At 41.0% G+C, this 27,022-nt stretch overlaps 3 protein-coding genes across 18 annotated transcripts; 2 read left to right on the forward strand and 1 right to left on the reverse strand.

Moving 5' to 3' along the window:
* The first annotated feature begins 805 nt into the window (after positions 1–805).
* Positions 806–12,006, forward strand: LOC119117822 (kinesin-like protein KIF3C). 2 transcript variants are annotated; one of them, XR_005096609.1, is made up of 13 exons: positions 806–2,675; positions 4,664–4,765; positions 4,837–4,959; positions 5,059–5,177; positions 5,327–5,443; positions 5,544–5,652; positions 5,769–5,908; positions 6,299–6,489; positions 8,038–8,069; positions 8,142–8,198; positions 9,378–9,447; positions 10,567–10,665; positions 11,893–12,006. XR_005096609.1 is itself a non-coding variant. In XM_037244366.1 (8 exons), exons 1-8 carry the CDS (start codon positions 1,266–1,268, stop codon positions 6,384–6,386), a joined length of 2,208 nt encoding a protein of 735 aa, XP_037100261.1. In that variant the 5' UTR covers positions 806–1,265; the 3' UTR covers positions 6,387–7,663. The 2 variants fall into 2 exon arrangements, 1 of the variants encoding a protein (XP_037100261.1); XM_037244366.1 differs by lacking the exons at positions 8,038–8,069; positions 8,142–8,198; positions 9,378–9,447; positions 10,567–10,665; positions 11,893–12,006 and having other exon boundaries at positions 6,299–7,663.
* On the reverse strand, positions 8,542–10,985 carry LOC119117824 (toll-like receptor 5). Its single transcript, XM_037244368.1, has 2 exons — positions 10,871–10,985; positions 8,542–10,767 (listed from the first exon to the last, which is right to left on the reverse strand). The coding sequence occupies exons 1-2, from the start codon at positions 10,913–10,915 to the stop codon at positions 8,875–8,877; spliced, it is 1,938 nt and encodes a 645-aa protein (XP_037100263.1). The 5' UTR covers positions 10,916–10,985; the 3' UTR covers positions 8,542–8,874.
* Positions 12,007–12,023: 17 nt separating the features above from the next.
* LOC119117826 (dystrobrevin beta-like) lies at positions 12,024–26,549 on the forward strand. 15 transcript variants are annotated; one of them, XM_037244370.1, is made up of 23 exons: positions 12,046–12,146; positions 14,765–14,889; positions 15,231–15,282; positions 17,299–17,390; positions 17,467–17,547; positions 17,611–17,824; positions 17,905–17,990; positions 18,291–18,445; positions 18,571–18,670; positions 18,768–18,934; positions 19,091–19,215; positions 20,142–20,213; positions 20,393–20,473; positions 20,982–21,069; positions 21,155–21,234; positions 21,454–21,567; positions 22,143–22,239; positions 22,498–22,518; positions 22,677–22,824; positions 23,255–23,344; positions 23,625–23,675; positions 24,434–24,467; positions 25,090–26,549. In XM_037244370.1, the coding sequence occupies exons 4-22, from the start codon at positions 17,300–17,302 to the stop codon at positions 24,439–24,441; spliced, it is 1,869 nt and encodes a 622-aa protein (XP_037100265.1). In that variant the 5' UTR covers positions 12,046–12,146; positions 14,765–14,889; positions 15,231–15,282; position 17,299; the 3' UTR covers positions 24,442–24,467; positions 25,090–26,549. The 15 variants fall into 15 exon arrangements, with proteins under 15 accessions (XP_037100267.1, XP_037100265.1, XP_037100264.1 ...); XM_037244369.1 differs by lacking the exon at positions 14,765–14,889 and having other exon boundaries at positions 12,059–12,146; XM_037244377.1 differs by lacking the exon at positions 14,765–14,889 and having other exon boundaries at positions 12,059–12,146; positions 24,437–24,467.
* Positions 26,550–27,022: the final 473 nt, after the last annotated feature.

The raw sequence follows: 27,022 nt of genomic DNA on the forward strand, positions 1-27,022 counted from the left end.
TTATTCAAACATTATTTTATAATGTACACAGGAACATGGTGGGATTGCAGAGGGAAATGAATGTAGAAACAAACTTTTCAACACAGGATGTTTTTATTTGACTCTTAGTTCCATCACGATATTTATTTAATAATAAAATAAACATAATGAGTAACAGTGAATTATTTCTATCCTTTCTTGAAGTTAATGACATAATACTATTTAGTTGTAAAACATTTTTTAATAACATTTATAGTAATGCTGTTTGTAACATCCTGCTTTACATCTGACACAATGCAAATTTGGGGGTGTTTTCTTTCTTAAAAGAAAAATTCCCAAACATCACCTGCACGTGTACCTGGAAAAAAAATACGAGTCTTTTTGTCTCTTTTCAAAACATTAGTTAGCTGTAGGCCAGCGTGTGTTCTACTATTCTGTCACTAGATGTCGTTGTTGAGCCGTATTAACCACACCACGGTGGAATTATTAATTTTACGCGTCCTCATTCTATATTCATTTTGTGACAAATCAACGTATTTTCCTTTATAAAAGTCTCGAAATATACCACAAAATAACACAGCAATATTGCTGTGTTATTTTGTGGTAAGGATACTTACTATGACTGATTAATGTTACATTCATAACACCTTTTGTAACTTTGTTATATATTGTTTAGGAGACAAATAAGTACACGTATAATAAATAAATAAAATAAATAAAACATCGAACAAGGTTCTGCGTGATTAACTACATATCCCGTCGTGCTTCGCTCTACTCCGCAGTGATATGGGGCGTGCAGCTCGAATGACTGTGCGCGTGCATGCGTTCGCGTAAGCTTGTGTGCGGGGGCGTGCGCGTATACGCGGGAGGAGGGATCTGTCTCTCGGAGACCCACACCCGAGCACCAGACGGAGCATCATTGAACGGACTGACTGAAGGATGTGGATCCCACTGGGCGTGTAAAAAGAAGATATGAGCGACATACCCGTCTTTTTGTCTTTGACACACTGGGATTTTTTGCCTTCTAGTGTGGACACGTAGCGGCAATGGAGCGTCGAGCCAACGCGTGAGAGCTGATACCATTTATGCTAATTTTCGGGCGATTGAGACGATAGGATGGCATGCTATGCTTATTTATTTTCGCTGAAGAAATGATCATGATGTCGCGCTGAATGTTGTGTTAATGAGAAGAAAACATATGGTGACACAAAGCTAGTAAGCAGGAAGGTTTTGTTTGTATTTAAATTTATTGTCATTGTGTGACTTGAAACAACAAGAGGCCAGCCATGTCAAAGAATAAGAGCAGCGAGTCGGTTAAGGTGGTTGTTCGATGTCGACCTCTGAACCGAAAAGAGGAATCCAACGGTCCTTCTGGGGGGATCGTGCAGATGGACCTGCGACTAGGACAGGTGATCCTCAGGAATCCTCGAGCATCACACAGTGAACCCCAGAAAACGTTTACATTCGATGCTGTTTACGATGCCAGTTCCAAACAACGGGATCTGTACGATGAGAGCGTCAGGCCTCTCATAGATTCTGTGCTAGCTGGGTTCAATGGGACCATATTTGCTTATGGACAGACCGGAACAGGGAAGACCTACACCATGCAAGGGATGTGGTTGGACCCAGAGAAACGCGGTGTGATACCCAACGCTTTTGACCATATCTTTACGCACATCTCACGCTCGCAGTCTGATAAGCAGTACCTGGTCCGGGCGTCTTACCTCGAGATCTATCGTGAGGAGATCCGTGATCTGATGGATCCCAACCACGCCACCGCCCGGGGACTGGAGCTTAGAGAGAGTCCGGAAACTGGAGTCTATGTCCCGGACCTCACTTCTTGTGTCTGCAAGAGCATCAAGGAGATAGAAGAGGTGATGAATGTGGGAAACCAAGCCAGGGCTGTTGCGGCCACCGACATGAACGAGTATTCATCCAGGTCCCACGCCTTATTTCTGATCACGGTGGAGTGTGGCCAACCTGGTCCGGATGGGAGAAAGCACATCCGGGTGGGGCGCCTCAACCTGGTGGATCTGGCCGGCAGTGAGCGGCAGGCCAAGACAGGCGTCCAGGGGGAACGCCTGAAGGAAGCGGCAAAAATCAACCTTTCTCTGTCCGCATTAGGGAACGTGATATCTGCGCTTGCAGATGGCCGCAGTGGCCACGTGCCGTACCGGGACTCGAAGCTGACCCGTCTTTTGCAAGACTCACTGGGCGGTAACGCCAAGACCGTCATGGTGGCCACTCTAGGCCCTGCTCCTCAACACTACGACGAAACTCTCACCACTCTTCGCTACGCAAACCGAGCCAAGAACATCCAGAACCAGCCTCGAGTCAATGAGGACCCCAAAGACGCCCTCCTCCGAGAATTTCAAAGTGAGATTGCTCGGCTCAGAGCTCAGCTCAACCACAGGAAGTGGAGAAGCAAGCAGAAGAAGGAGCGGCTGGACGATGACGGCTCAGATGCAGATGGGGATGAAGACACCGAGTGTGAAGAGGAGGAGGAGGTGGAGAAGAACGCCGAGGAGTATGTCAAGCGAGAAGAGCAGCGTCTGGAGAGGGAGAAGGAGGCCATCAGAGGAGATCGATCACTCCTGGCTGATGAGAAGCAGAGGCTGCTTGGCGAGAAGGAGAGGATGATGGGAGATCTTCGCAAAGAGCAGGAAGCCACTGAGCAACTCACTGCCAAGTACAAGGTGAGAATCTGGATCTCTGTATTGACCTTAAACATTGTGAAATAAATGTTTCAGTTTCTCTACATTTCTCTCATATGAGGTAATATGGGAACGTCCTCTGGGGTGGAGTGTAATGAGATCCGAAGAATTCCGCCCTGAGTGTTTCATTTCCTTCCCATCACGTTGTCCTTCAGAGCAGTGCGTGCCTGATAGCGCCGACCCGTATCAAATCTTTGATGATTTCGCTGCACAGTGCAAGTTCTCATGTTTGATGCTGACTGGATGGCTGTGCTGAGTGCTGTCAGCCACGGGAATCAGCAAAATTCTCCCTCGCCTTGAGGGAGGAGATGATTGAGGTCAAGTATTTCCTGGCCTTGCATCAGTGTCCCTCAAAACATTATCCCTGGATACCAAAACTTGAAGTTTTTGTTAGTCATGTAATATACAATTGTTGTTTTCTGTCAACGAATCACAAGTAATTTCGAGTTCAATAATCTGTTCTTCATAAAACATCTCGCATACCAAAGCGTAGCTCGCATCCTGCATCTCTCAAACTGAAAATTGTCCTGACAGAGAGCACTTTGGCCAGGAAGCAGCTGAATCTATAAATAACCAATTATAGTTAAGATCAAAATGCAATGCAATTAAGTCCCCGTCTCTTTGAACACAACAGGACAACAAAATAGAAAGTAGGTCAGGAGCAACCTTGTGAGGCTGTGTTGAGTCTTTTGGTGTTCCTGCAGATGGTCTACTCCTGAAATAATGACAATGACTGAATGCTCCATTTATACACAATGTGGGCTTACAATATTAAATACTTTGGAGATAAATATCTCCGGTTTTGACAAACACTTACGGAAAATCCCAAGGCACTCATAAATGATTACTGACCTAAAGCCTGTACAGTACTCTCCTCTGTAACAATAAGCAGCCTATCAAGAGGAAGGAACATGCATGAGGGAGGAACATGAATCGACCCATTAATGGCGCGCATTGAATGTGGTTGAACACAAAGGACACACATGCACACACACATCTTTTTATAGCTGTAACATGATACAACGGCACAGCACCCTTTCAATACATTCCAGAGAACCTCTTTGCAAAGTTTGGAGGGTGACTTATGTGTGACCATAAAAGTCGGAAACCAAAAGTCGGTCCAGGAGGGGAAGTTGCTTTTTTTTTTTAAATATTGTTTGCCCTCACCGAGATGGATGGAAACAAGCGCACGCACAGAAGACAAAGGCAGCCTCCCCTAAACAAAGAGGCTTTCTGTAAAAGCCTCACCGTTTTCTCTCTGAAGGACTCCACTGTACCCATTACACAAGTGTTTGTGTGTTTTCTCGTGCAGTTAAGTGGACAGCAGCACAGTGTGGTATGTGCAAGTTCACAGACTGTACAGGCTGCTTACAGTTTAAACACATGGAATTGTTTCAAGCAAAAAAATGTGGGCTCCCCTTTTGGATCCATTTTCTTTTTTTGCTAGTTTGCATTTGAGACCTGGCAACTGTGATGGCATTTTCAGTGGACAGCAAGTGACAAAATGGCCGCCCTCGGATGGATTTGGATGTATTGCTATGTGGACTTGATTTACAACGATACAGTGATGAAAAGTAACACGTAAGAGACTTTACAGTTCGCATATGAGTCATGAAGCAAGATTAATGAGGTTTTTATTGATGCGCCCAGACGATGTTTAATTCATCATGCTGGAGCACAGCTCAGCTTGTTCTAGCTTCGTGTGGCATCATGGGGCTGCCCACAAGATCAGCCCAACAGTGCAACTATTTCTATACAGGCACTTTTAAAAGTCATCCTTTCACAATATGTCCCCTTAAATGTAGAGTACATCTATCCATTTCTTTAAATCAGTTAAAAAAAAAAAACAACAACTGAGATGTGCAGTGTCATTGCATTTTCAAGGAGGTAGCCACGGGGATGTTAAGAATGCATTTGATGTGTTTTGTGTTTAAATATTGATCTCGGGCTTTTTTTTTTCTCTATCCCAGGCAATGGAGAGCAAGCTGTTGGTCGGCGGAAAGAACATCACAGACCACACCAATGAGCAGCAGAAGATGCTGGAGATGAAAAGGCAGGAAATTGCCGAGCAGGTATGTGTCTTTGCGGAATGTACCTGAATGGCTGCAGATTGTCATTGTTGTTTTTCTCCAAATGCTTCCAGTTCCGCAATGAGAGAGAGATGCAGCAGCAGATGATGGTCCAGGACGACGAGACGCTGGAGCTGAGGGAGACTTTTACTTCTCTTCAGCAAGAGGTTGAAGCCAAAACCAAGAAACTCAAGAAGGTAGACAGTTCGAACCCTGGATCTTCAATGAACCTCCCACGCATGGGTTATTTTGTCGGAGGAACTTGAACATTTTCCTTTCTGATTCTCTCCTTATAGTTGTACGCCAAGCTCCAGTGCATCAAAGCTGAGATCCAGGATGTAAATGACGAGCATGTGAGGAGCCGTCAGGAGCTGGAGCAAACACAAAATGAGCTCACTCGAGAGCTCAAGTTCAAGTAAGGAAATAGCGTCACTCGCTTTGATAATCCAAATTCCATGTGACAATAATAAGCGTGCCATTCTGACATATATCCTCTCGAGTCTTACAATGTTTTTCAAACCCGATATTAACGTTGGCACATTCGTTCTATTCATTCTTGTGTAGGTATTTAATCATTGAGAACTTCATCCCTCCAGAGGAGAAGAATAAGATCATGAGCAGAATGACTTTTGACACCGAAGAAGATCAGTGGAAATTCCAGCCTCTGGTTCCTGCTGAGAGGTCGGTGTTTTAAATAGACGGATTGACGCGGCATGCATATGTAATACGACCTATTCCTCATTGATTTCTGATTTCGGTCGCCGCTTCCTCGCCTATATAGCAAACCCCTGCAGATGAAAAAAAGGCCAACCTCTGCCGTTGGATACAAAAGACCAATCAGCCAGTATGCCAGGGTTGCCATAACAATGGGCACTAATAACAGATTCCGGGTAAGATTGTCATGTGTTCCAACAGCAAGATTGGATATTTCCAAAATGTAAACGTTATTTAATGGTCATTTTAGCGTGCAGTTAAGTTCATATTGACCGTGTGTGCATGTGTTTAGGCTGAGAACATTATGTTTCTGGAGCTGGACATGAACCCACCAAACACTGCCTCACTGGCTCGCTTAAGGGACCTGAACCAAAGCTTTCCTGTGGACAACTTTCCTACCAATGACAGCGGCGTTCACAAATCTAACTCCTGGTAAATCGAGCAGTGACGTAAAATATAAAATATGTTTGTTAAAAATTATTGTATTATACTTTATAATACAGTATATTTAATGAATTAATTTTTAAAACTGTATATAAAAACAGATAACTAATATGCACTTAAATTCATTAGCCCTTAATGGAAATATCATTTTTGTTCCCCCTCAGCCCTTATCTGGTGTGTGTCAATGGTTTAAACGTAATGCATCTAAATGAAATTATTCGGGATTAACCACCCCCATCACTGTTCCAGCAGCCTGTAATCTCATTGTTCATGCATAATCTTGTTAACCTGTGATTCCGATTTTCAGTCATTTCTTTTTTTCTGGTGACATATTTGGGTTTTAAATAACCATTCCCTTTTTTTTTTTTTTTTTTGCAGGTGTCAAAACCAGAAGTCTCTCACTTCTTCCTCTTCTAACGTTTCCCTTTCGGCTTGTACCACTGCCATGTCTGCATCGGCGCAGTGAAATGCCGAAGCTTTAGCAGGGTGTGTTTTTATTGTTATTTATTTTGCTGCGGAATTTGGTGCTGCGACATACAACAACACCTCTGGAGCAACACAAACAAATGGTAAGTTACAAAGCTCATCAAAAGAAACAAATTTAACCTTTGTTGCATGTGAGGGAGCAAAGACAGTCGGAAATGTGTGTCTGTGTGTGTGTGTGTGTTTGTGTGTCACCAAAGTGGCTTCTATCCTGTATATGAGTGTACATATTTAATGTTTTTGTGTCTTTAAGGGTTCAAATGAAATGTCATGAATATGCATTCTCACAAGGAAGTAATGTCCACGTGTCATTTTTCTTCATTCACTGCAAAATATATTCAGTGGGTCAATTAAAGATAGTCACAATGCGTAATTATGCCTTAACATTGAACGAAAGAAAAAATTATAGGTCGAGTCACACATTTTTACACACTTCATGAGACTGGCATGTGACCAAAAATTTGATTTAACATATTTATTTCAGATCAAGACTTCATAGAAATTCAGGCAAAACTACTGGCAAAAAGTTGAAGGAAAATAATGTTATATAAATCCAGTACTGTACTATATTATTATTCGAAAATAGAATATTTATATCTAAAAATAATGAACTCTTATAATTATCTGTATTTCAGTGAGTGCCCTTATAAGGGTTCCAACAAGCCTAACAAAAACAAACCAAACTAGATTTTGATCTATGCTAATACAATAATATTTCCATTGGTTTTAACCATTTGCAGTGGAGATCACAATCAGAGCAAGTAATTGACCCGCTTTTGTTTCGCAAGGCCTATTGAGGCTTCACCCAATTTCACATTCATGAAGGTTCCATGCAGTTTACCTTTAATGAGGGAGGAATGGAAATTAATATTGTTGATATGAAATGATTGTGGTGCCGTGTGTGGTGCAAATGCAAACATTTGCTCCTTAATATTGCATTAGTAAATGAATGAATTTTGATTTTGAATATCAGAGTGAGTCAAGTAAAACTATTCGTCAGGGTAGATTTTTTTTCACGAGTGACACATTTCTGTCCATTTGTTCTATTTCATGCATCTGTACCATTTACGTTAGTGTTGATGGTAAAGGCAGGGTGAATGTGATTTAGGACAAAAAAAAATGTGAATAAATATGTCTTTGTACATTGTCTCTGTGTACAGTATAAACCTTGTAATACACGTGTCAATTAAGTCCTTGTCAAATATTATATGACGATGAGAGAGCTGTGTGGGGGAGGAAGGAAGTGACATACCGATGGGGGGAAAAAAAGGCTGGGGGGAGGGATGGAAGCAGTGAGCCAAAGACAATCAGGAAGTGAGGAACGACTGTTGGAGGAGATGGAAAACGGAGACAGTCTCCATGGTAACCTGTCAATTGAGTAATGGCTAGTGGAGTAGGGGGCGTGGTCTAATATGTATCTATAATGGATGTAAAATAGCAAAAGCCGGTAATGCTGAGCTCATCTGTCTGGGTAAAAAAAAAAAACATGAATAAAAACACTGACACAAACGTTCCTGTATTTTTGCTATTTCATCAAGTGTGTTTACGGTTTCGGTGTCTTTTTTTTTAACCCACATAAAATGTATGATTGGAAAATCTGTGCCATTTACATGTAATCCTTCATTCCGCTACAGAGTCTCTCATACCAGGTCAAGCTGACAGTCTGGTGAGCGAGCATTCTCCCGTGAAAATTATTCAGTCACTTTTATCATTATCTAATGAGTTTCTTGATTAATAGGACAACAAGGTTTACGCGTATATCAACGTGAGGAGCTGTTTTCAAGGCCTCTGCTTGGTAAGATGTTAGACCTCAATGCTAATCTGCTATTATAACCCATTTTATCTTAACTATGTCTTGGTAATGAAATTGATTAAAACCAACCGGAATCCTAGATATATTAAACATTATTTTATTATGTTGTATCATGTTTTCTTGTGGTAAAAAGAGTATAAGTGAATGTGAGTTGATGATTAGCTTGACGCTAACCTTATGCTAGAACGTACTGTACTTTATGTAAAGTTCATTGCTGGCTGCTAATTGTGAATCTAGCTAAGCTAAAATGCTATTATTGATATTAGTTAATTTAGTTTGGTTATATAAAAGCATTAAAATGTACACAGCTCACTAAAAGCTCATGACCATCTTACAGCTTTATTAAAACAGCAGGAGTGTCTCTGAGAACAGTATGCCAATGTTATTCTGCAATGAGTGGTATAGTTGTGACACAATAATTCAGACAAACTCAAACAATATTGTTGCTCAAAATAAAACTAATTGTTTACATGTTTTCTACTTGCACAATTATTCTTGAACTCAATGAAAACAAAATAGTGCCTCATGTTGTGTTACAGAGGGACCGCAACCGGTTGAGAGAAGGATCTGGTGATTGTTAGCTCTTTGCTGCCCTCTAGTGTAGAACGTGAATAAATGCCTGCATTCGCTCTAAAGCTATATTACAGTTTAAACCTTGTTAAATGCTTCCAGTGCCATGAAGATGAGTGTAGTAATCCAACAGAGAAACTTTATAGAAAGCTAGAGGAAATTCACATCTCAAGTCCTTAACGGGACTCAAAAAGGTTACATTTGTTTGCCTTGTCCACTTCAAGAAGTTTGTCAGATTTGAATCACAGTGGAACCGGTTCATATTTAAGTTGAGGATGCTAAGAGTTCGGAAGAGGGCCGGGTTGGGGGACGCTATGAAGTTGTTAGCGAGGTTAAGCAATTTGAGGGTCTTAGGAAATGCATCAGGCTGGAGATAGGTTAAAGGGTTGGATGAGAGGTCCATTCCCAGAAGGGAGGGGAGACCTTTGAAGATGCCATTCGGAAGGGAACGCAAATTGTTAGAGCTCAATCTCAGCTCGACCAAATGGTTAAGACCTTCGAACAGATCGAGACATTTGCCTCGAGACCAAATTGACTGCAAGTTGCTGCTGTGAAGCTCTAACACTTTAACAGCGCTATGCTTCTTTTCAGAAGCTTGAATATTCATTGTGCACCACTTGATGGGATTCCCTCCAAAGACAAGATGCTGGAGTTTCTTCAGGTTAGTCAAAAAGATGTACACACCCTGCAGGTTTTCTACTTTGTTGTTCTGAATGTTCAAATATGTGACATTAGGGGCAAACGTTGTTATTGTGTTCACTGCTGCAAAGCTCAATTTATTGTCATTCAAATTAAGATAACTTAAACTCGGCAGAGTGCTGGGGAAACCAAACTCCCTGAGAGAGTTTCCAGTCAGATTTAATACCTCCAGGCTAAAAAGTCCACTAAACGATTGGTAGCCAAAAATACCAATATGGTTGTAAGAGAGGTCCAACACTTTAAGGTTCTTCAGAGGAGCAAAACTGTGAGCACGGATATCCCCCAGCAAATTATGAGACAGGTTGAGCTTTTTCAAATGTTCCTGGCCTTCAAAAGCATTTCTGTGGATTTGATTGACTTGGTTTTGAGAGAGATCAATAACTTCAGCTTGTGATAGTTGATTGAATACTCCCTGTTGTAATGCAAATATCCTGTTTTTCGACATATCCAACATGTTGATTGAGCTGTTCCTGAGGCCCTCAAAAGTGCTTCTGTCCATATCTAAAAGATTGCTGAAGGAAAAACCTTTACCTATATGTCCTGATAGCTTGAGAAAAGAAATCTTAGTACCCTCGATAGCTTTGAAAAATAGTCTTAACTCGTCTATGCTGAAACCATTATGGGATAAGTCAAGTGTTCCAAAAGATATTCCTCTGAAAGGGTTCCCACAAGTATGTGCAACAAAGTTTTCATTGAACATAGCCTGAAGGTTGTTGGAGTCTAAATTCAAGGATTTAAATTGTTTTCCCCGGAAGGCAGCCAGATCAGGCTCACATATTTTGTTGATACGATTCAGTTTTAGATTCAAATGTTTCAGATGAGTCATATTGGAAAAAAACATTGAAGGCTGGATTCTCTTCATCCGGTTACCAAATAGGTCAAGAGTTTCCAATGAAAAAAGCGGCTTCAGATAGTTTTCCTTCAGGATGGATTCATCAAGTGAGCAGTAATCCAGGTAAAGACTCTGCAAACTCGACAATCCCAAAAAGGCCTCCGGCTCAAGGTGAAGCTCCACATTGAAGCCCAGCGCCAATTTCCTGAGGTGTCTTTGTCTGATGAATGCGTTGTTTTGGATCACTAGTGCTGAATACTGATGACCCAAGTCCAGCACTTGCAGCATCTCAAGGCCAGACAACGAAGTGGCGTTAATCTCATGGATGTGGTTCATCTCCAAGTACAGGTGGGTGATGTTGGGAGGAAGGGGAGGAATCCAGTGTAGGTTCTTGAAGGCGCAATTGGCTACCGAGCCAGTTATGGAGCAGGACGAGAGGCAGCCTGGCACCTGTAAATTTCAAGTGGAATAGGTCAAGCAATGAAATTGGTGAATTAATTTCTGCTTAAAGTCTTCAGGAGCAATCACCTCTTAAAAAATTAAGTTTTCCTACCTTTTTGAAGACAAAGATGACCACCAAAAATGCAAATATCTTCATGTTTCTCTGCTTAAAATGAGCTCTTGTCTAAGTAGCTGCTCATCAGCAAAGTCAAGATCAGAGTCTGTTTGCTGTGTTTTTATCTCGCTCGATGGTTGATGGACATTGGATTTACCCACAGACGTAAACATGACGCAGAGTCCAGGTTTGCAACAGGAGGGAAAGATCAGTTCCTGCTTGTTTTGTAAAATACTTTGGTGACGTCCTCTGTTGCAATTATTATTGTAAATTGGTTTCCAAATATGACTTCTGCGCAGCCAGCGTGGGTTCAGTTTCCACTCAGTGATGATGTCAATGTGAAATCTCTGTGCCCTTACATTGACCAGGGTGTAGTTTGCCTTTTGCCAAAAATAGGCTCTAGCACACCCTCAATTGAGATATTAAAGTAAAAATATTATAATTCCCCATTTCCATTGTTTGCCCTGCTTGACCAAATCCACAGGAAATGTACAGGTATGATTTAATTTATACCGGTACAACTCACTATAGTGCAGTTCCGGCTGGAAAAAAAAAAAAAAAAGCAGTGCTTATGGACTTTGGATGGAAGAAAAACAACACAAAATTGAGTAATGTCGAAAAACTCTCCACTTCGTACTATATAGGAATGCTTACTGGACAATGTAAGTATTTTAATCTTCCTAAATCATTGCAAAGTGACTTTCTGGGATGTGTTTGTGTGCCATTTGATCACACATTGCTGGTAAATGTCACAACGATTGGACAATGGAAGTCAAAAGGACACTTGCAACATCCAGTCCTCCCCCAAGGCCACCTTCAATCTCAATAAATAGTGGTTAGAATTTCCGCCCCACACTTCTGCAATTCAGGGTTCCAATCTTAGACTTCCTGTGTAATCTGTTTTCAAAGTTATCTTGAGTTTGAAGTAGGTGTGAATTGGTTAGAAAGGGAATCCTTATAATGGGAGGGAACATGGCGCAAAGAGGAGTGACTTTCTTTCAAAAAATGCTTCTGTACAGTCAGTCAGCGGTCACCGGTACAGGCGGGCTGGCATGCAGGCAGCCGCCACGGAGGCTGCACAAACATGGCTCGCTACCACGGAAATATAAACCTGGACGCCATCGACATGTCTTAAACATAACTTGAGGCAAGAAGAAACGACGAGGGGGCAAGCGAAGGCTGAGAAACGCAAGAAAAGCAGCCTAGAAGTTGACTCAACGAGAGCCTCACGTTTGTGTGTAGATGACGTAAACCCCGCTGCTAATACCTGTCGGTGAGCATAACCTTTCATTTTAATTCTTTATTTGACATTTTAGCCGTCTAAATATCGCATAATTCAACACCTGACTGTTTTATTTGCAACGATCTTTGTTTGTGGGGGGGTGAGCAACTTTTCGTCAACATGGCCGCCCACGTCACCGCTACAAACGTAACCAGATTACAGTAATTTTAAATATTTTTTAATTTGAGGGTTGCCCAGATTGTATCTTGAAAAAGTTGTGCATAGCGGCGACCCTCCCTTCCTTTTTGTGTGATGATTACTTGAGAGTCGTGCAAACTTTTTTTTAAATCAGGACTTCGCTATAGTTAGTTTTCTATTTTACCTTACTGGGTTCGCCTATCATATGACGTACTTGTACAGCAGTTATTATAGGATTAAAAAAACATCGGTGTCCATTTCCTAAAATCCGGATGATCCTCAGCTTCTGTATGCCAAGTATGATATTTTTAAATGAGTGGAAGTGTGTATTTAGTCAATTGGCGATCCAAGGAAAACCCATTCATGCCTTCCTGCGCATCAGTAACTTACTGTAAAGATATTTTAATGCTGTTTATCATGAACTAGTTTAGTCAAATCAAGTTTATTTATATTGCCTAGGAACCGCACATTCAGTTCCGATTTCTTGGCGTTCCCTTTCTGTCTTGTTGTCACTCTCAAGTCTCAACATCTGATGTTTTGACTTTCCTTCCTTCCGGTTTATAAAGAACATGTACCACCACTGCTTAAAGTTTCATTTTAGTGTACAATAGAACCTAATTTTCTCTCATGTTCTTGTCATACCACTTATTTAAACCCCTCCCTCTTTTGGAATAAGAGTCACTAAAAAGCAAAATGTCAAAATATTTATTAGACTTGTAAAAAGCTAACTAGATGTACCACTATGTTTCATTCAGATGTTTTTGCCTCTAGTGTTGTGGCAACAGTGCCAATGTTTTTGTGTAATTAACTCCAGGCACCTTGCAGAAGAGTTTATTGCTGTTATGAGTTATGAAAGCACACATTTTAAAACATTTGATTCACAATATGACACACACATCAAAAAACAGTTGATGTCTATTAAGTGGCAAACTCCTGTCGTGATACAAAGTGGAGGCCTTTGGAAAAATGTAGTTCAGCTTTGGCTGTGCAGTGCTATTTGAACATTGAGACATATCAGATTTACTCCAAATCACTCGTTTGAATTACATATTTGAGTTTCAGGGCCTGTGACGTACGCAATGTGGTTAAATTTTCCTTCTTGCTCATACAAAAGTGGCTTTTCAGAGTACCAACTTGTCATGTAATAAGAAGCTTCGATGAGAGCCCTCCAGCACATTTTGGGGAAATTCACATTTTTCCATGAGAGTCAGAGACCATACTTAAATTACCAGTCCATTCCATTACATTTATTATTCACCATATTGGTGCACAACAATCTCACTGCTAATCCTCGGAATAAATAACGGCACGCTAGCTGTTTCGCATGCGTTACATGAGATGTGTTGCTGTTTTTACCTGCCTGCTGATGCGCTATAGGCCACACTGGGTCAGTCTCAATGGCAGCACAGGGGTCAAAGGACAGGAGTAAGATTTATACATAATGACTCATTTGGACAACATTTAAAATGATGTCACTCGGGCAGTTCCACTAATCCCACTTTAAATCCTCCAAATTGGGTATTTGACTGAATTGCTGTTGTAAGTGCCACAGAGCAACACAACTTTAAAATGTCCATCAAGAGCACCTCAAAGTGTGAATGGACATCCTGGTTTCTCAATTTGCTGAAACCTTGACATGTCTGGAAGGATTTGTGGCGTAAGTCAGTAGTAAAGAAAAGCAATACTGTAGCTCGCATGGGTATTTCTGTAACGTCTGTCCAGAGTTATTCTCACTGCATGCGCATCATGCATAACGCATGCACACACAGTTTGAGACCTGTCAGGCTAGGCATGAGAATACAGAGCAGCTGCAAATGGCTCTGTGCTATGTGATGCCTGCGTGGGCCTGTGTGCTGTCCAAAGGGCGGTAAACACCCTCTTACCCCTTTTTAGTATGCCTCCGCCTGCCTGATGCCCTCTTTCTTGATTTTTGAATCTTCCAACTTCTTCCGTGGGATTCATCTTCAAACTGTTTTTGGGCTGCCAATCCGGTAGTTTATGGTTTATGCTGAGCACCAGCGCAAAAAGGTGTGTATGTGAGTGTTTTTGTCAGGCGTTATGTTACGGTGGCACAGGTGTACTGGTTGGGTGGTCGGTCTTGATAAAACACACTTTCAGATACAGCCTTTTCAAAAATGGTATTCCAGGGTCAACCTTTTCTCATGATCAAATATGTAAGCAAAAAGTGGTATGTGATATTTTACCTACCTTTTGGATTGTCAGCTGTCCATGTGCTAATTTAGAATAAGTGGCTAACAAGACATGCTAACATTAAGAACAAATGTCATTTTAGTTCGACAGCTGCGTGAGGCTGGAATTATTCTAAGTAACGGTGTAACCTTCTTGTGCTTGTACAGTACGTGTCAAGAGGACTTCAACAGACACGTTTCGTTATGACTGTTGCCCATTGTATGCCCATTCACATTGTTGGATTTACTAGAGTATCTCTCTGCCTTTTGTTGTTATTTCAGATGACAAAAATGAGCCGGGTTGAGTCTACATTCTTGAGGTTTCCATTCACTCAAGAAGTCATTGGTGCAGCTGTCAGAATTATCTAGCATATAAATATACAGCAAGGGCAGACTACATAACATTGGTAATGCCTGAGGATGATTGTATATTGAGAAAATGTTTCACTTCTTTGTTGCCGGAGGCTTGCTGACGACTGCAATTGAGTTTGTTGCAGCTTCAGCATCGGGACAAATTGTTGCGCACTTAAAAATAACAAGGTCACAAAGCTTGTGCTGTAAAATGAAACAGTAGGTTATCATCCTGCTGCTATGCCATTAAGTTTTTTTTTTTTTTTTTTAATTCAGCAGTTGGCAGGTTCTTTAATGGCAATAGACTGTACTGCTATGTGTGTGATTGTGTGTGTGCCTATGTAATTGTCTGATAGCTTTTTAAAATGCCATTTTCTTCTGTCTGTCTCTTTCTTAGACATTTTTGAGGTTCCCCTTGCCAAGTGTGAACCCCCCCCTGACACAGAGAGGTATGACCATATGCACTCGTGTCACATAAGCCATATTTCCTTCAAGTGGTAGAGTTGAGTCTCGCCCACTGTGTTTCCACAGCAGGATATTTTTTTTATGATAAAGTGGTGTGACTACTTTAACAACGTTATCCACACAATCCAATAGTTACGTGCGATACTGAATGAAGCCAGACGTGCTTGGGAGAACTGTGGTTTGGATTAGTACTCACCAAACATCAGTTACCCCAAGTGTATTTGTTTATTCAGAGCTCAGCAAATGTTAAGTATCATAAAACACTGGTGCAAAAAAAAAAAAAAAAAGTGCATTAAGGCCCACACAAACTCAGAAGAGCAACACACATGCTGTCAACTTTAAATGTCAAAGGTTCCTTTCCATTTGCGCTCTACTCTCTATAGGCATCGGTCCCATTGCCTTTTAGAGGTTCCTCTCAGGATACATTCACAGCTCTCAACCTATTTGTGGTCACTGCTCATAAACCAAGAATACATTTTATGTAGTGGAGAAAGTTTTACTGTTATGTGAAAATAAAGCCATTACATTTCCATTTTGTCAAAATATATTTTTGAATAGTAGAAGTACAGCAACAACAAAAATTGGTTCCCAAATTAAAGGATGAATCAAGTTTTTGTTTAATTTGTCCAAATTCTTTCCATTTCGCTTTTCAACAATAAATATTTAGTTAATTGGATTTAGACCGAGATAAACTCTTCTGAATGAAGAGACAGAGTTTCCACAGTCACACCCCAAAGACATTGCCAAAAGTCTTCCATAAGAGGGAGTGGGAGCGATATTACAGCTGCAATGGGCGGACGAAGATATTTCCTTACATTTTTACTTCCTGTAAGTGTATTTTGTTTCATATAAAATGTCTTTCTGAGATGTTGTGGATCTGTGGCCATTTTCCTCCCAGTAGCGACAACGCTATTCCTGTCCTGACCTAGTTGGGAGTAATAGCGGCAAGGACAATTATGTCAAAGAAGGTTTCAAGCGTCCACATCTCAAATGGGAAGCAGACTTTGCACCACGAAGATCTTAAATGTTGGTGTCACAGATACATTTGCGCAGCGTACCTCAGTTGATAATAGCAGTACACTCACCGTGAGAGTGGGAGAAGTGGCCAGCTCGAGAGAGTCGTCATCTCTTAGTGAGAGATGGTTCCTAACAGCTGCTGCACTCAATGCTATGAGTTTTTAATATACTGTAATTATTTTATTACTTACTGTATAATTTTAAGATGAGATAGTCGGGAGCCAGAAAAAAAAGATTCCATAAAAAATGAGTGAGATTTTTGGGGGTTTCTAATGCCCAAAATATTTGCTTATTCCATAAAAAATGAGTGAGATTTTTTGGGGTTTCTAATGCCCAAAATATTTGCTTATTCTACAAAAATAAATATTTACGTCAATTATTCCACCACTGTTCACTAAAGAGGATCCCTTGGACCTTTGAACGAGTTACACGTGTACTTGACTAACTAGGATTAAGAAGTATGTGTGTTTGTGGGTTGACTGAAAGGAGGAATCCTTTTTTTTTGTCTGTTTGAAGGCATGAGGCCTCCTGGGAAATGTTCAAATCCTCTCTGGAATGTGTATAGGGAGTGGTGGGTGAATGGGGTGTGGCCTAGCCTGTCACTATATTTATTCAAGGAATGCCAATATTTGTGTGTATTTCAGGTTTATGGGAGAGTGTATCCATTTTGTTTGCATTTCCTTTTTCCCTTCCATACAGATTTTCTGTAAATGCCAACAATAGATTTGATGTCTTGGAGTCAATGTTTGAACGTTTTAGAATTTTGTTGCCACTTGAATTACATCCTTCCAAATGCCACTTAATCACAATTTATAACAACCATGGACAAACGCTGTGAAATATTCATCAGGATATTTTCCCTAGTAGAATACTAAGTAGCAGGTTTACAGATTAAACCTGTTTCTGACTGTTTAGTCCTCCAGCAAAAATTAAACAACTCAAAGTGACTGCTAAGCGTATCCCTGGTCATTTCTTTGATGCAGGATGGTGATGGAGGAGAGGGGCCGGACAGAGAGAAGGAGGGGAGATCCACCGGCCACGGAAGCAGCCAGAAGGCAGATCCTGGTGGAGCTTGGTGAGTGCATTGTTTGCTTTTTTTTCAACAAAGTGACTGGCATGAGCTTTCTTGAAATGTCTTTTCTGTGTTACAGCGGATCAGGACTTTGACGCCATTTGTCTCTCGACATATCGAACAGCCTGCAAGCTGAGATTCATACAGAAGAGATGTAACTGTAAGTCTGAAAGTAAAAAGGACATTCCGTAACTATTGGTGAAACTCTCTTTTCCTTTCGCAGTGCATCTCATCGACATATACAACGTGATTGAAGCAGTGCGTGACGCTGGTCTGAATGCAGTGGAATTGAATACTGGCATATCTGTGACCAGGTTGGAGAACCTGGTGTCATCACTTTTCAACCAGCTCAGCAAGCGCCTGCCTACCACACACCCAATTAAGCCACGAGAGAGTACTGTCCTGTTTGTTGATTTCATACTAGCCGCCATTGAGAGGTAAATGAGGAAAAACAAAGGAACTCCACATTCTATAAAAATGACAAATACTTCATCAGACGCTACATATCTCGTTTCAGCGAACCAGAGAGCCGGCTGACAGTGTTCTCAATAAAGGCAATTCTGGCTGTGCTATGTGGAGGGAACTTAGTGGACAAACTCCGCTGTAAGTAACAGCAGATACTGTCCTGACTAGAGATGGATGTTTTAAAATCATTATGTGCAACAATTAAAAAAAAAAAAAAAAAAGTTATTGTCTGTACAGTAGCCAGTTAGGGAAAAGTCTCATTTTTATAGATATTTTTGGCACATTATTATACTATCACTTTGCTTTCAATAGTTGCTAAAGCTGTACTGCAATTTCCTGTCTCATAATGAAAATTCATTGCACACTTTATACTTAAGTGCCACCTTGTGGAGAATATATGTTACTGCTGCTGTCAACTTAATCTATCTGTATGTGCAGATGTGTTTTCTCAGGTCTCAGACTCCAGCGGTGTGATGGTCCCGTCCAAATTTGACCATTTTCTGTTAGAAGCCCTCAAGTTGCCATCAGCTGTGCATGAAGGGCCGTCCTTTGGCTACACAAACAACATGGTCCGCTCCTGCTTCCCACAACAGGTCAGAAAACTGTTTCATAGTGTTACAGATAATTACTCTAAATTGGTTTCTCATTGCAAATTAAACTGTTCGTTTATGCGAGATGCTTGTCTTTCTGAAGAGTTTATTTCTCATTGTTGTTGTAGAAGAGGGTGATGCTCAACATGTTCCTGGACATTGTATCTGACCCTCCTCCTTGTCTTGTGTGGCTGCCCCTCATGCATCGCCTTGCCAATGTGGAAAATGGTAGCTACAAATACACACGTACATTCATACGCTGACATTAAAGGTGATTGTTTCCGTCAGAATGTTTAACTCTGTTTCATTTCTCTTTCACTTTTAGTCTACCATCCCGTCTCATGTTCGTACTGTCGTAGCAACGGTATGACCGGCTTCCGCTATCGCTGTCTCCGTTGCCGAGGGTACCAACTCTGCCAAAATTGCTTCTGGCGTGGCAATGTCAACGGCTCTCATAGCAACCAGCATCAGATGAAAGAGCACTCATCCTGGGTGAGTCATGACAGTTTAAAATGGAAAAGAAGACAAATAATCATATAAGCACTAGGGGCAAAATATCCACATATATTAACTGACTCAGGAACATGGATGAATACAAAACACCTTCAGGTTTTGATCACATACTGTATTTGGTTTGTCTTAATGCAGAAGTCGCCAGCGACCAAGCTGGGCCGAGCCCTGGGCAAAACTCTGGGTTGTGTATCGTCCAGGGAACCCTCCCACCCAGTTTACCCAGAAGAACCTGAGAGGACCCTAAATCTCGCAAATATAGTGTACGACCCCCCCCCCCCCCCCCCCTCCCACTCACACACACACTTCACTGTCAAAGTTCCACATTAAAAACATTTTTCGGCTATTAGGCGTGTGAATGCATTTCCTCGATTTACCGTGGGTCTTTTTTTTTTAAACAGACATGATAATAATCTCTCAGAATGTTCTGATGCCAGTGTAGTTCAACTTCCATCACCAGACAATTCCACACCATCGGCATAATCCTTATTGAGTAATTGAACCTGTCTCATTATGTTACTGAAGCTGGTCTTATTCCATTATTGTATCCACTCTGGAAGCACATAGAAACAATATTGCCTAAGTGAGACTTCAGTCTGGCTGTCAATAACTTGCAGTATAAAGGTTGGTTTTCATTGACAGTTGTAAATTATTCCTCAGGAGTCGACTTTTACCAACTTGTTATTTGGTATTACCCGTTACATATTCACAGAACATGCAGGTAGCTTTAGGGAAATAACAAATCCAGCCAGTCCTTTTGCGGCTCCGCCCCCTGTGGCCGCATTCACAGTCTTTGACTTTTCAAACATCAGCAGATGGGTTCATTGCATGCCTCCCAGCATTGAGCTTTTAATCGGGCCAGCACAGAGGCGCTGTACTTAGCTGTGAGTATGCACATAGTGAAGTAGCATTAGGTCATTTTAGTTCTCAGTTTTTGTCTTTTTCACCCTTTCACTTTAGTTGCTTATCGCTTTGTCTTTCTTTTTGTACCCCTTGTGATCTTTACTCCGTCTGTGTTTGCTCTGGCCGGAATGATTCACCATTGCATGACTACACCGAAGCGTGTGAATGTGTGTCAGAATGCAAGCTTCAAATGTGGCTCTGTTCTTTAATAAGTCGATGCTATAAACTTCAGCCTGTGTTTGTATCGTTGATATAAGTCGTCATTGTGTTTGCTATGTATGTGCAGCCCTGCTCAACCTATTGGGAATCCAAGTCCGGCCATGCTGCTGTCTTCATCAGCACCAGAGTCCTCCAAGAGGTAATGTTAGTTCAAATACCAGTGTAGCATTTGCAGTTGGTGCATGAGTTTAGATGTCTCATATTGCTTGACATGAGAATTACAGTCATGCTGAAACATAAAAAGTTCGACCAAAGTAGCCATCTGAGTGTCCCAAGACTTTTGCCCATGCTTACTTTGCTGTGTATAACTTGTGTTAGCAGTTTGGCAGCAGCTCATCGCATGAATGAGGAACACGCTTTGATCGCCGCTTATGTGAATCGCCTCCAAAGCAGCCCACGGTGAGAGGCTGCAGGGATACAGTAGGGCAGGACTTGAAGAGCGAGTCACTTGGCTGAGTCACTCATTGGAATCCAAATATATGATTTTAGGTCATCATTCTTTTGTCAGTAAAGGTCAAACAAGAACTAATTATCAACAAGAAAACATAGTAAGGAAAAAAGACAAGAAGTCAGTTTGTTTTCAGTGCTGTTGAGCACTGCGACAACAATCAGCCTTTTAGGGAATCGTTGGTGTGTCATGTGTTAGTTTGAAACATCTGCTACTTTAAATAGCAGTCAATTATTTTTTTTTCTACAGGATTTCACCCTGCAGTAGCTTTTTGTGCAAAAAACAAATTGACATGACAGTACATTGGTTAACCAGCCAAAGCAAAATGAATATGCACTAACAGAACTTGTTTGATTTTTAACACATTTGCCTTGGGTGGTTGTTGTTTAATTATTGACTAAAAAGGTTGCATGTTGGAAAGTGATGTTAAATTTCGAGTAAACATAATCTCTCTATTAGCAGCATACCCAGCCCCGGCAGGCAAGATGATGAACACAAACTTATCGCCCGCTACACTTCTCGATTGGCAGAGACTGAAAGCTCAGGGGTGAGCTCTCATAAATTTGAATCATGCAGTGAATGCACACAACACTGGCAATCAATGTCGGTTCATCTTGTGTGTGTGTGTTTAGGTGATACCCACTCGAAGCATCAACTTTGATGTAAACAAACAGAAGAGGGAGCTCATCGCTCAGCTGGAATCCAAAAACAGGTAGGGAAGTGTAAAATCCCAGAGGTATTTATTTTCAATTGTATTACTCATATTGGATTCATCAGCCCACATTTTCATTGGGCAATATATTCCATTTCCTTTTCCATCATCACTTAGCCATGATATAATAAATAGAAAAAAAAAAAAGTCCAGTTTTCTCCCCCTGCTTGGTCGGTCATGTCCAGTGTGCTTGATCGCCATGTTTGTTTCATTACACAGAGAGATTTTGGCAGAGATCAAGCGTCTCCGCTCAGAACATGATGCCGTGTGCCAGCCCAGTCCCGAAAAGGGCAGCACCAACCCGACTCTCTTGGCCGAGCTTCGCCTGCTCAGGTGAACACGCACTCTGAAACATGGTCCACAGACATACCAGGTTTCACGTATGCAAATAAGACCTACAGGTGGGTCCACATATAAGTTGCTGCAGTTTAATTCTAACGATGAATTGTCAACATCGTGAGCCACAGTGTTTGACTGAGTCAGAAATGTGCAGTGAGGCTCTGCAGAACAGAGCGGGAGGCTTCATGGCAGATGGCAATGACAGATGGATGTTTGGAAAAGCCGGGTGCAAAAAAAAAAAAAAAAATCATCCAACATGTTTTTGCTTTTCAATAATAACAACAAACCGAACAGGTGGGATTTGCTATGTGAAACTGTTTTTTTTTCCAACTTTATGTACGCACATTGGCCCAATATAGTAAGTCGAGTAAGAGCTTCATCCAAATATAACTGATTATTATTGTGATCTCTGAATGGAACCGAACAGAAAATATCAGCTATATCAGGAGCCACCTCTGTTAACACACGGAAAATGTGAAAACTATTCTGCCATGTCAATCTTTCGTGAATAAGACTTAATCAATCTGCTTCACCTTCCAAAGTGCGAATTGTAATTTGTCGCATTGCAGACAGAGGAAAGATGAGCTGGAGCAGAGGATGTCATCTCTGCAAGAGAGCAGGAGAGAACTGATGGTCCAGCTGGAGGGACTGATGAAGTTACTCAAGGTTACACACACACACACACACACTCATTTGAACTATGGCCTTTTATTAAGCGTGGCATTTAATCGCTTGTACTCTCGCGCGCACACACACATATCCCCTTATTTCCCCACATCTTTCTCCTAAGCTCTATGCTATTAATTATGTCTCATTTTACTTCCTCTGGTTTCTCTTTAAGAGCCTTTCCTTTTCTGTCACTGCTCATGCCTGACTTCTCTCTTTTCACCCTTTTTCTCTCCTGCCCATGCTCTGATCCTGTAGGATGAGGAACAGCGACAGGCAGTAAGTTTAACGCCACTTTTGATGGACTAAATCATTTGGGTTATGATTAAATACAAGACAGGTTGCGAAAATAACAACAGTTCCATGTTTCTTTTCAAATGTTATCTCATATTATTCATAAAGTATATTGATTAATCGTTGCAAATTTTTTCTTTTAGGCGCAGGCTGCGGGTTCCTCACATTCTTTTCCTTCCCGGCCGAGCCCTTCACCAGCCCGCTCAGTTGGTACCGCGTCTCCACAAATGTATTCAACCCAAGACTCCCTTGCTGGTGTGGGTGGAGATGTACAAGAGGCTTTTGCCCAAGGTAACATTGTGAAAATGATTTAATGCAGTTCGCGTTTTGGCCTACAGGGGAGGGAAGTGAGTGCACTTGAAGCCTCAAGAAACTTTCATTTGTATCCAACCCTCCAGACTGCTTCCCTGGCCCGGTTAGGTTCTGTTGCATCCGTCTAGTCGTTCTAACACAAACATTAAACGACACAAACATTCTCTAGGCTGCCCTACGTCCATATTGTACTGGTAGAAAGCCTTGACAAAAGGTGAAAAATATATGCCAGACGTTTTAGGCAAACTAGAATATAGTGAAAATGTTGCCTTAGTTACACACACACACAATTTAATTATATATATTAAAACACCTTATCAAATAATTATAAAGCTAAAGGTGGTCCGTTTCAAGTCATATATATTTGAAAGATATTCCCAGTTATTATTCTGTTGTTGAATGTCTTCAGGCCCCAGGAGAAATTTAAGGAATGACCTTCTTGTAGCAGCTGACTCCATTACCAACACTGTGTCCTCACTGGTCAAAGAGCTTCATTCTGGTACACACACACGTCTGATTGTTTTGTGCTGCACAACCATTTAGCCCTCTGAACCCAGTTTTCAGTTTGACTGTAATAATAGGAATGTTTTCTATGAGGTTCAACATAAGTCATGTTGATGTGTTTTGCTTTTGGTGGTTAGCTCATTTAAATTCTATGTGACTTTTCAATGTACTTATCTGTAAATAATATATCCCGCAGTAATCAATCCCCTCTGACTAAAAGAAATGTTTCTGCTGCAATACATATACATGCCTAAATTGAACATTTTTTTTCCAAGCAGATGAAGGTCGAGAGGAAGAGGAGAGATTGCTAAATGGAAAAGACAGAGGTAATGCTGTAGGAAAATGTTGATTCTTTTTTGCTCACACCTTTACACCAAAAATGATTTCAAATCAACATAGTGTTGGAATTCAAACAAACTAAATTAAACACAACTTTCAAGTCATTTTTAGCAGCTTCTCTAAATAGGAGACAAAGGCTGTTTGTGTCTTACAGTAGACTTCAGTCCTCACTGGAATACTGCCGCACAATGTGATTCACTACTACACTCTAAATTTGACTCATTTAGAATAAATGAGCTATTTTATGTATCGCCATGCACGAGTTATATTCCCGCCCTTTTCTCCGGATGCATGTCTGATCACTTGCATCCACACAACTCAACTTTACAATCTTTTCCTTATGACTTTGCCTTGTACTTCATTAGTGTGCCGTCTCATTAGTCGGCCCTCTTTATGTGCCGGGCGTCAGCAAAGATGGAGCGTGCAGACCATTTCCTGGCGTACCCCCGGGTTTGGTGTAGTGTGAACACTCATGACCCTAATAACACTTTAACATTCTGTATACTGGCAAAATGTCCAGCTCTATGTATTCCACATAGTTTGATGTTAATGAAGTAACCTTCATCTTGTCCACAAATTTTTTCTCATGAAAGAATCCAGCTGTGACCATACATCTGCATCTAGTTTTAGAACGCTGAGACCCATGTGGTTCTTATGAAGCCATGTGTGGTAGCAACATATTTTATCATGACACTGCTTTGTTGTTTTTTTGGTGTATTCTCATGAAGCATTCTTCTTCCTCCAGCAGGTTAAATTTTCATCACGAACAAATACAAACAGTAAGTATGAGCCTCTATTTTCAGCTCCAAATTAAATGTAACAAATAATGTTGGTGTTTAAAACACTTGGAGGTCTTTCACAAGTGTGCAGGAGATATAAATGCTACATGCTGGTTGTCACATCAGACGACACATCTCCTCAGTTTTTCTGCCTTTCCCTTATGCTGTGCACAAACTCACGGCTGACGACGAGGCGCTCTAAAGTGTCCATGCCAGCCCAAAGCCTGTCAAGTCAGACTTAATTATGATAGTAATGATAACAAAATTAATAATAAAAGTAATCAATAATGATAATAAGCTGAATTGCGTGACCAGGCACTGTTTTAGCCACGCCCAAAAACAAAAATTGAAATGGTGTAAATACTGTGTACAGTACTACTCCGACATACCACATAGTTTTGTCTTTTCAGATTTCTACCAATTATCTTAACATTTTTAATATAGTTAGAAAACAAATCTCTGATTTGACTTTATAGGGTCTTTAATTTCTTTTAAGCTACACTGTATTTTCCCAGGAAATTTCAATCTAGAGAACATCAGGGGCATTTACTTAAATGTAGATATACCACTATAAAACTAAAGATTGTTTACAGTAAATTGGACATATTGCCACTCTCCTCAGGCAGTGTGGTGTTTCATCCCAGCCAAAGAAGAAGCTAAAGTGGAGACAAGAAACTTCCCTATTAGCCAGTGGTGATTGGAACACATGGCAATAATATAAACACATATTGCTGGACAGGACCCAAAACTGCAGTCCATTTACTGATGTATAGCTCTGAATTAGTGTTTGTCTTGTCACTGTGATTGTACTTTTTGTGTTGACATAATCGAGCATAGCTAAATAAGGAACCTGAAGCCTACTGATTTTTACTCAAGCATGCGCGTGTGTGTGCGCTTAAGTGTTTTTATTTTGTTGTTTTTTTAGAAGGGTCAAGTAAGTGACAGAGGGTTGTGTGAAGAGGAGGCAGATGCGTTAGTAAGCTTTAATTCGATAGAGATAAAGGAAAGAAGAAAGTACAATCAAAGAAGGCCGACTGGTAAAAAGATGAGATGAAATGACTAAGTTTTAGCACCGTGTGCTTTGTGTTTATTTATTTTTTGCTTTGCTATTCTTTTGTTGCGTGAGTTAATATGTATATTCGAGTGGTCGCGTCCTGCTGAGACAGATCTGGAACGGGACGTTTGCTGCTGCTGTGTTTAGGCGATGTGAATAACTCCACGGGTGCTCGTATTCTAGCGGCTCGGCTGACTGTCCAGGTACTGAATTGAGAAACGACAGTGGCGTGTGTTTGAGAAAGAGGTTGAATATATATTCAAGTGGTTTTTATGCAAGAGCAAAGTGAAAGGAGACATGAACCCAATAACCACTGCCTTAAAGACAGATGAAGTGTTTTTTTAGAAAAAACACATCTGTCATTTTTCCCACTTTAAGGATCAAATCCTATTGAAACTTTATTTCCATTCATTCAATTGAAACCTTACTACTCAGCTTTCTCTCTGCCTATGGACAGAATGTTTCTTATTCCATTCAGCAGTCCAAAATGGCTCCTCACACTTTGCTACTTGACTGCCTTTTTCATTTCAAGCTGGCTGAACAAAGCAGTGGATTTGTGGGAATGATTCAGTTCACTGTGGATTTTAAGCTACCAAAACAATATCGGAGGAGCACAACGCCTGGCTGCGTGTGCAAACACTGAACCAAAGAATCAAGCTTGTGTCCATTCAGTAATTTAAAGCTGCAGTCATGTAAATCTCCAATACCGACTGACTGATTATTTTCAGCTCTTAGATTGTATCCTCTTCACAGAGGCCATTTGCACATTGGCATGTCTGATAGTCCTGTTCCATGGCCCAGATTTGTGACTCACCGGAATTGCTATAACACCTGAAATAGAACAGGGCCATGGTTATTAATGTTATCTTTCACACGCTATGAGATGGGCAAATGGCCTCTGTGAAGACCGCCTCGCAACACTGACAGGGTGGATGCATCCTTACTTGAAACTGTAAATGCCATCAGTGCTGAACATGTGTGTGCGATGTGTTTGATCCGCAATAAATTCTGTTTATCGTCAAACTGGATACAGTGTGTCCTGTATTTTATTAGGAAATTAAAAAAAGCGTTTAACTGGGAAATTTTCAGAATTCTAGAATTGTCTTAAGAAATAATGATATTTATCCTGCTTCACTTTCAAACATTCTTTTACATTGCTGTCGTCATTATTATGGATGAGCTATTCTCACGTTTCCCATGAACTTACCCCAGAGGTCATGACTGTGTGCGACAAAGACAAGAGCCCTTAAACATCTCATTGTTGCCATCTGTTGTCTACGACCATCCCGACTGCCATAAATAACCTATCACCCTTTTGAACTCGGTCTAGGTATGACCCTGGATGCGCCCGCTTAATGTGCGTTTTACATCCCAGAGGTCAAAGTGAGTTTAACCTGCCTTTCTAGGTGTCAGCAAATCAGGTATGATGTGATAATAATGTAAGTAAATAACATTGTTTTTGACTGTGGTTCTCCCTGACAGATGGGGTTTCAGATGTTGG

This window comes from Syngnathus acus, chromosome 24 (assembly GCF_901709675.1).
Source record: "Syngnathus acus chromosome 24, fSynAcu1.2, whole genome shotgun sequence".
Taxonomy (NCBI): domain Eukaryota; kingdom Metazoa; phylum Chordata; class Actinopteri; order Syngnathiformes; family Syngnathidae; genus Syngnathus; species Syngnathus acus.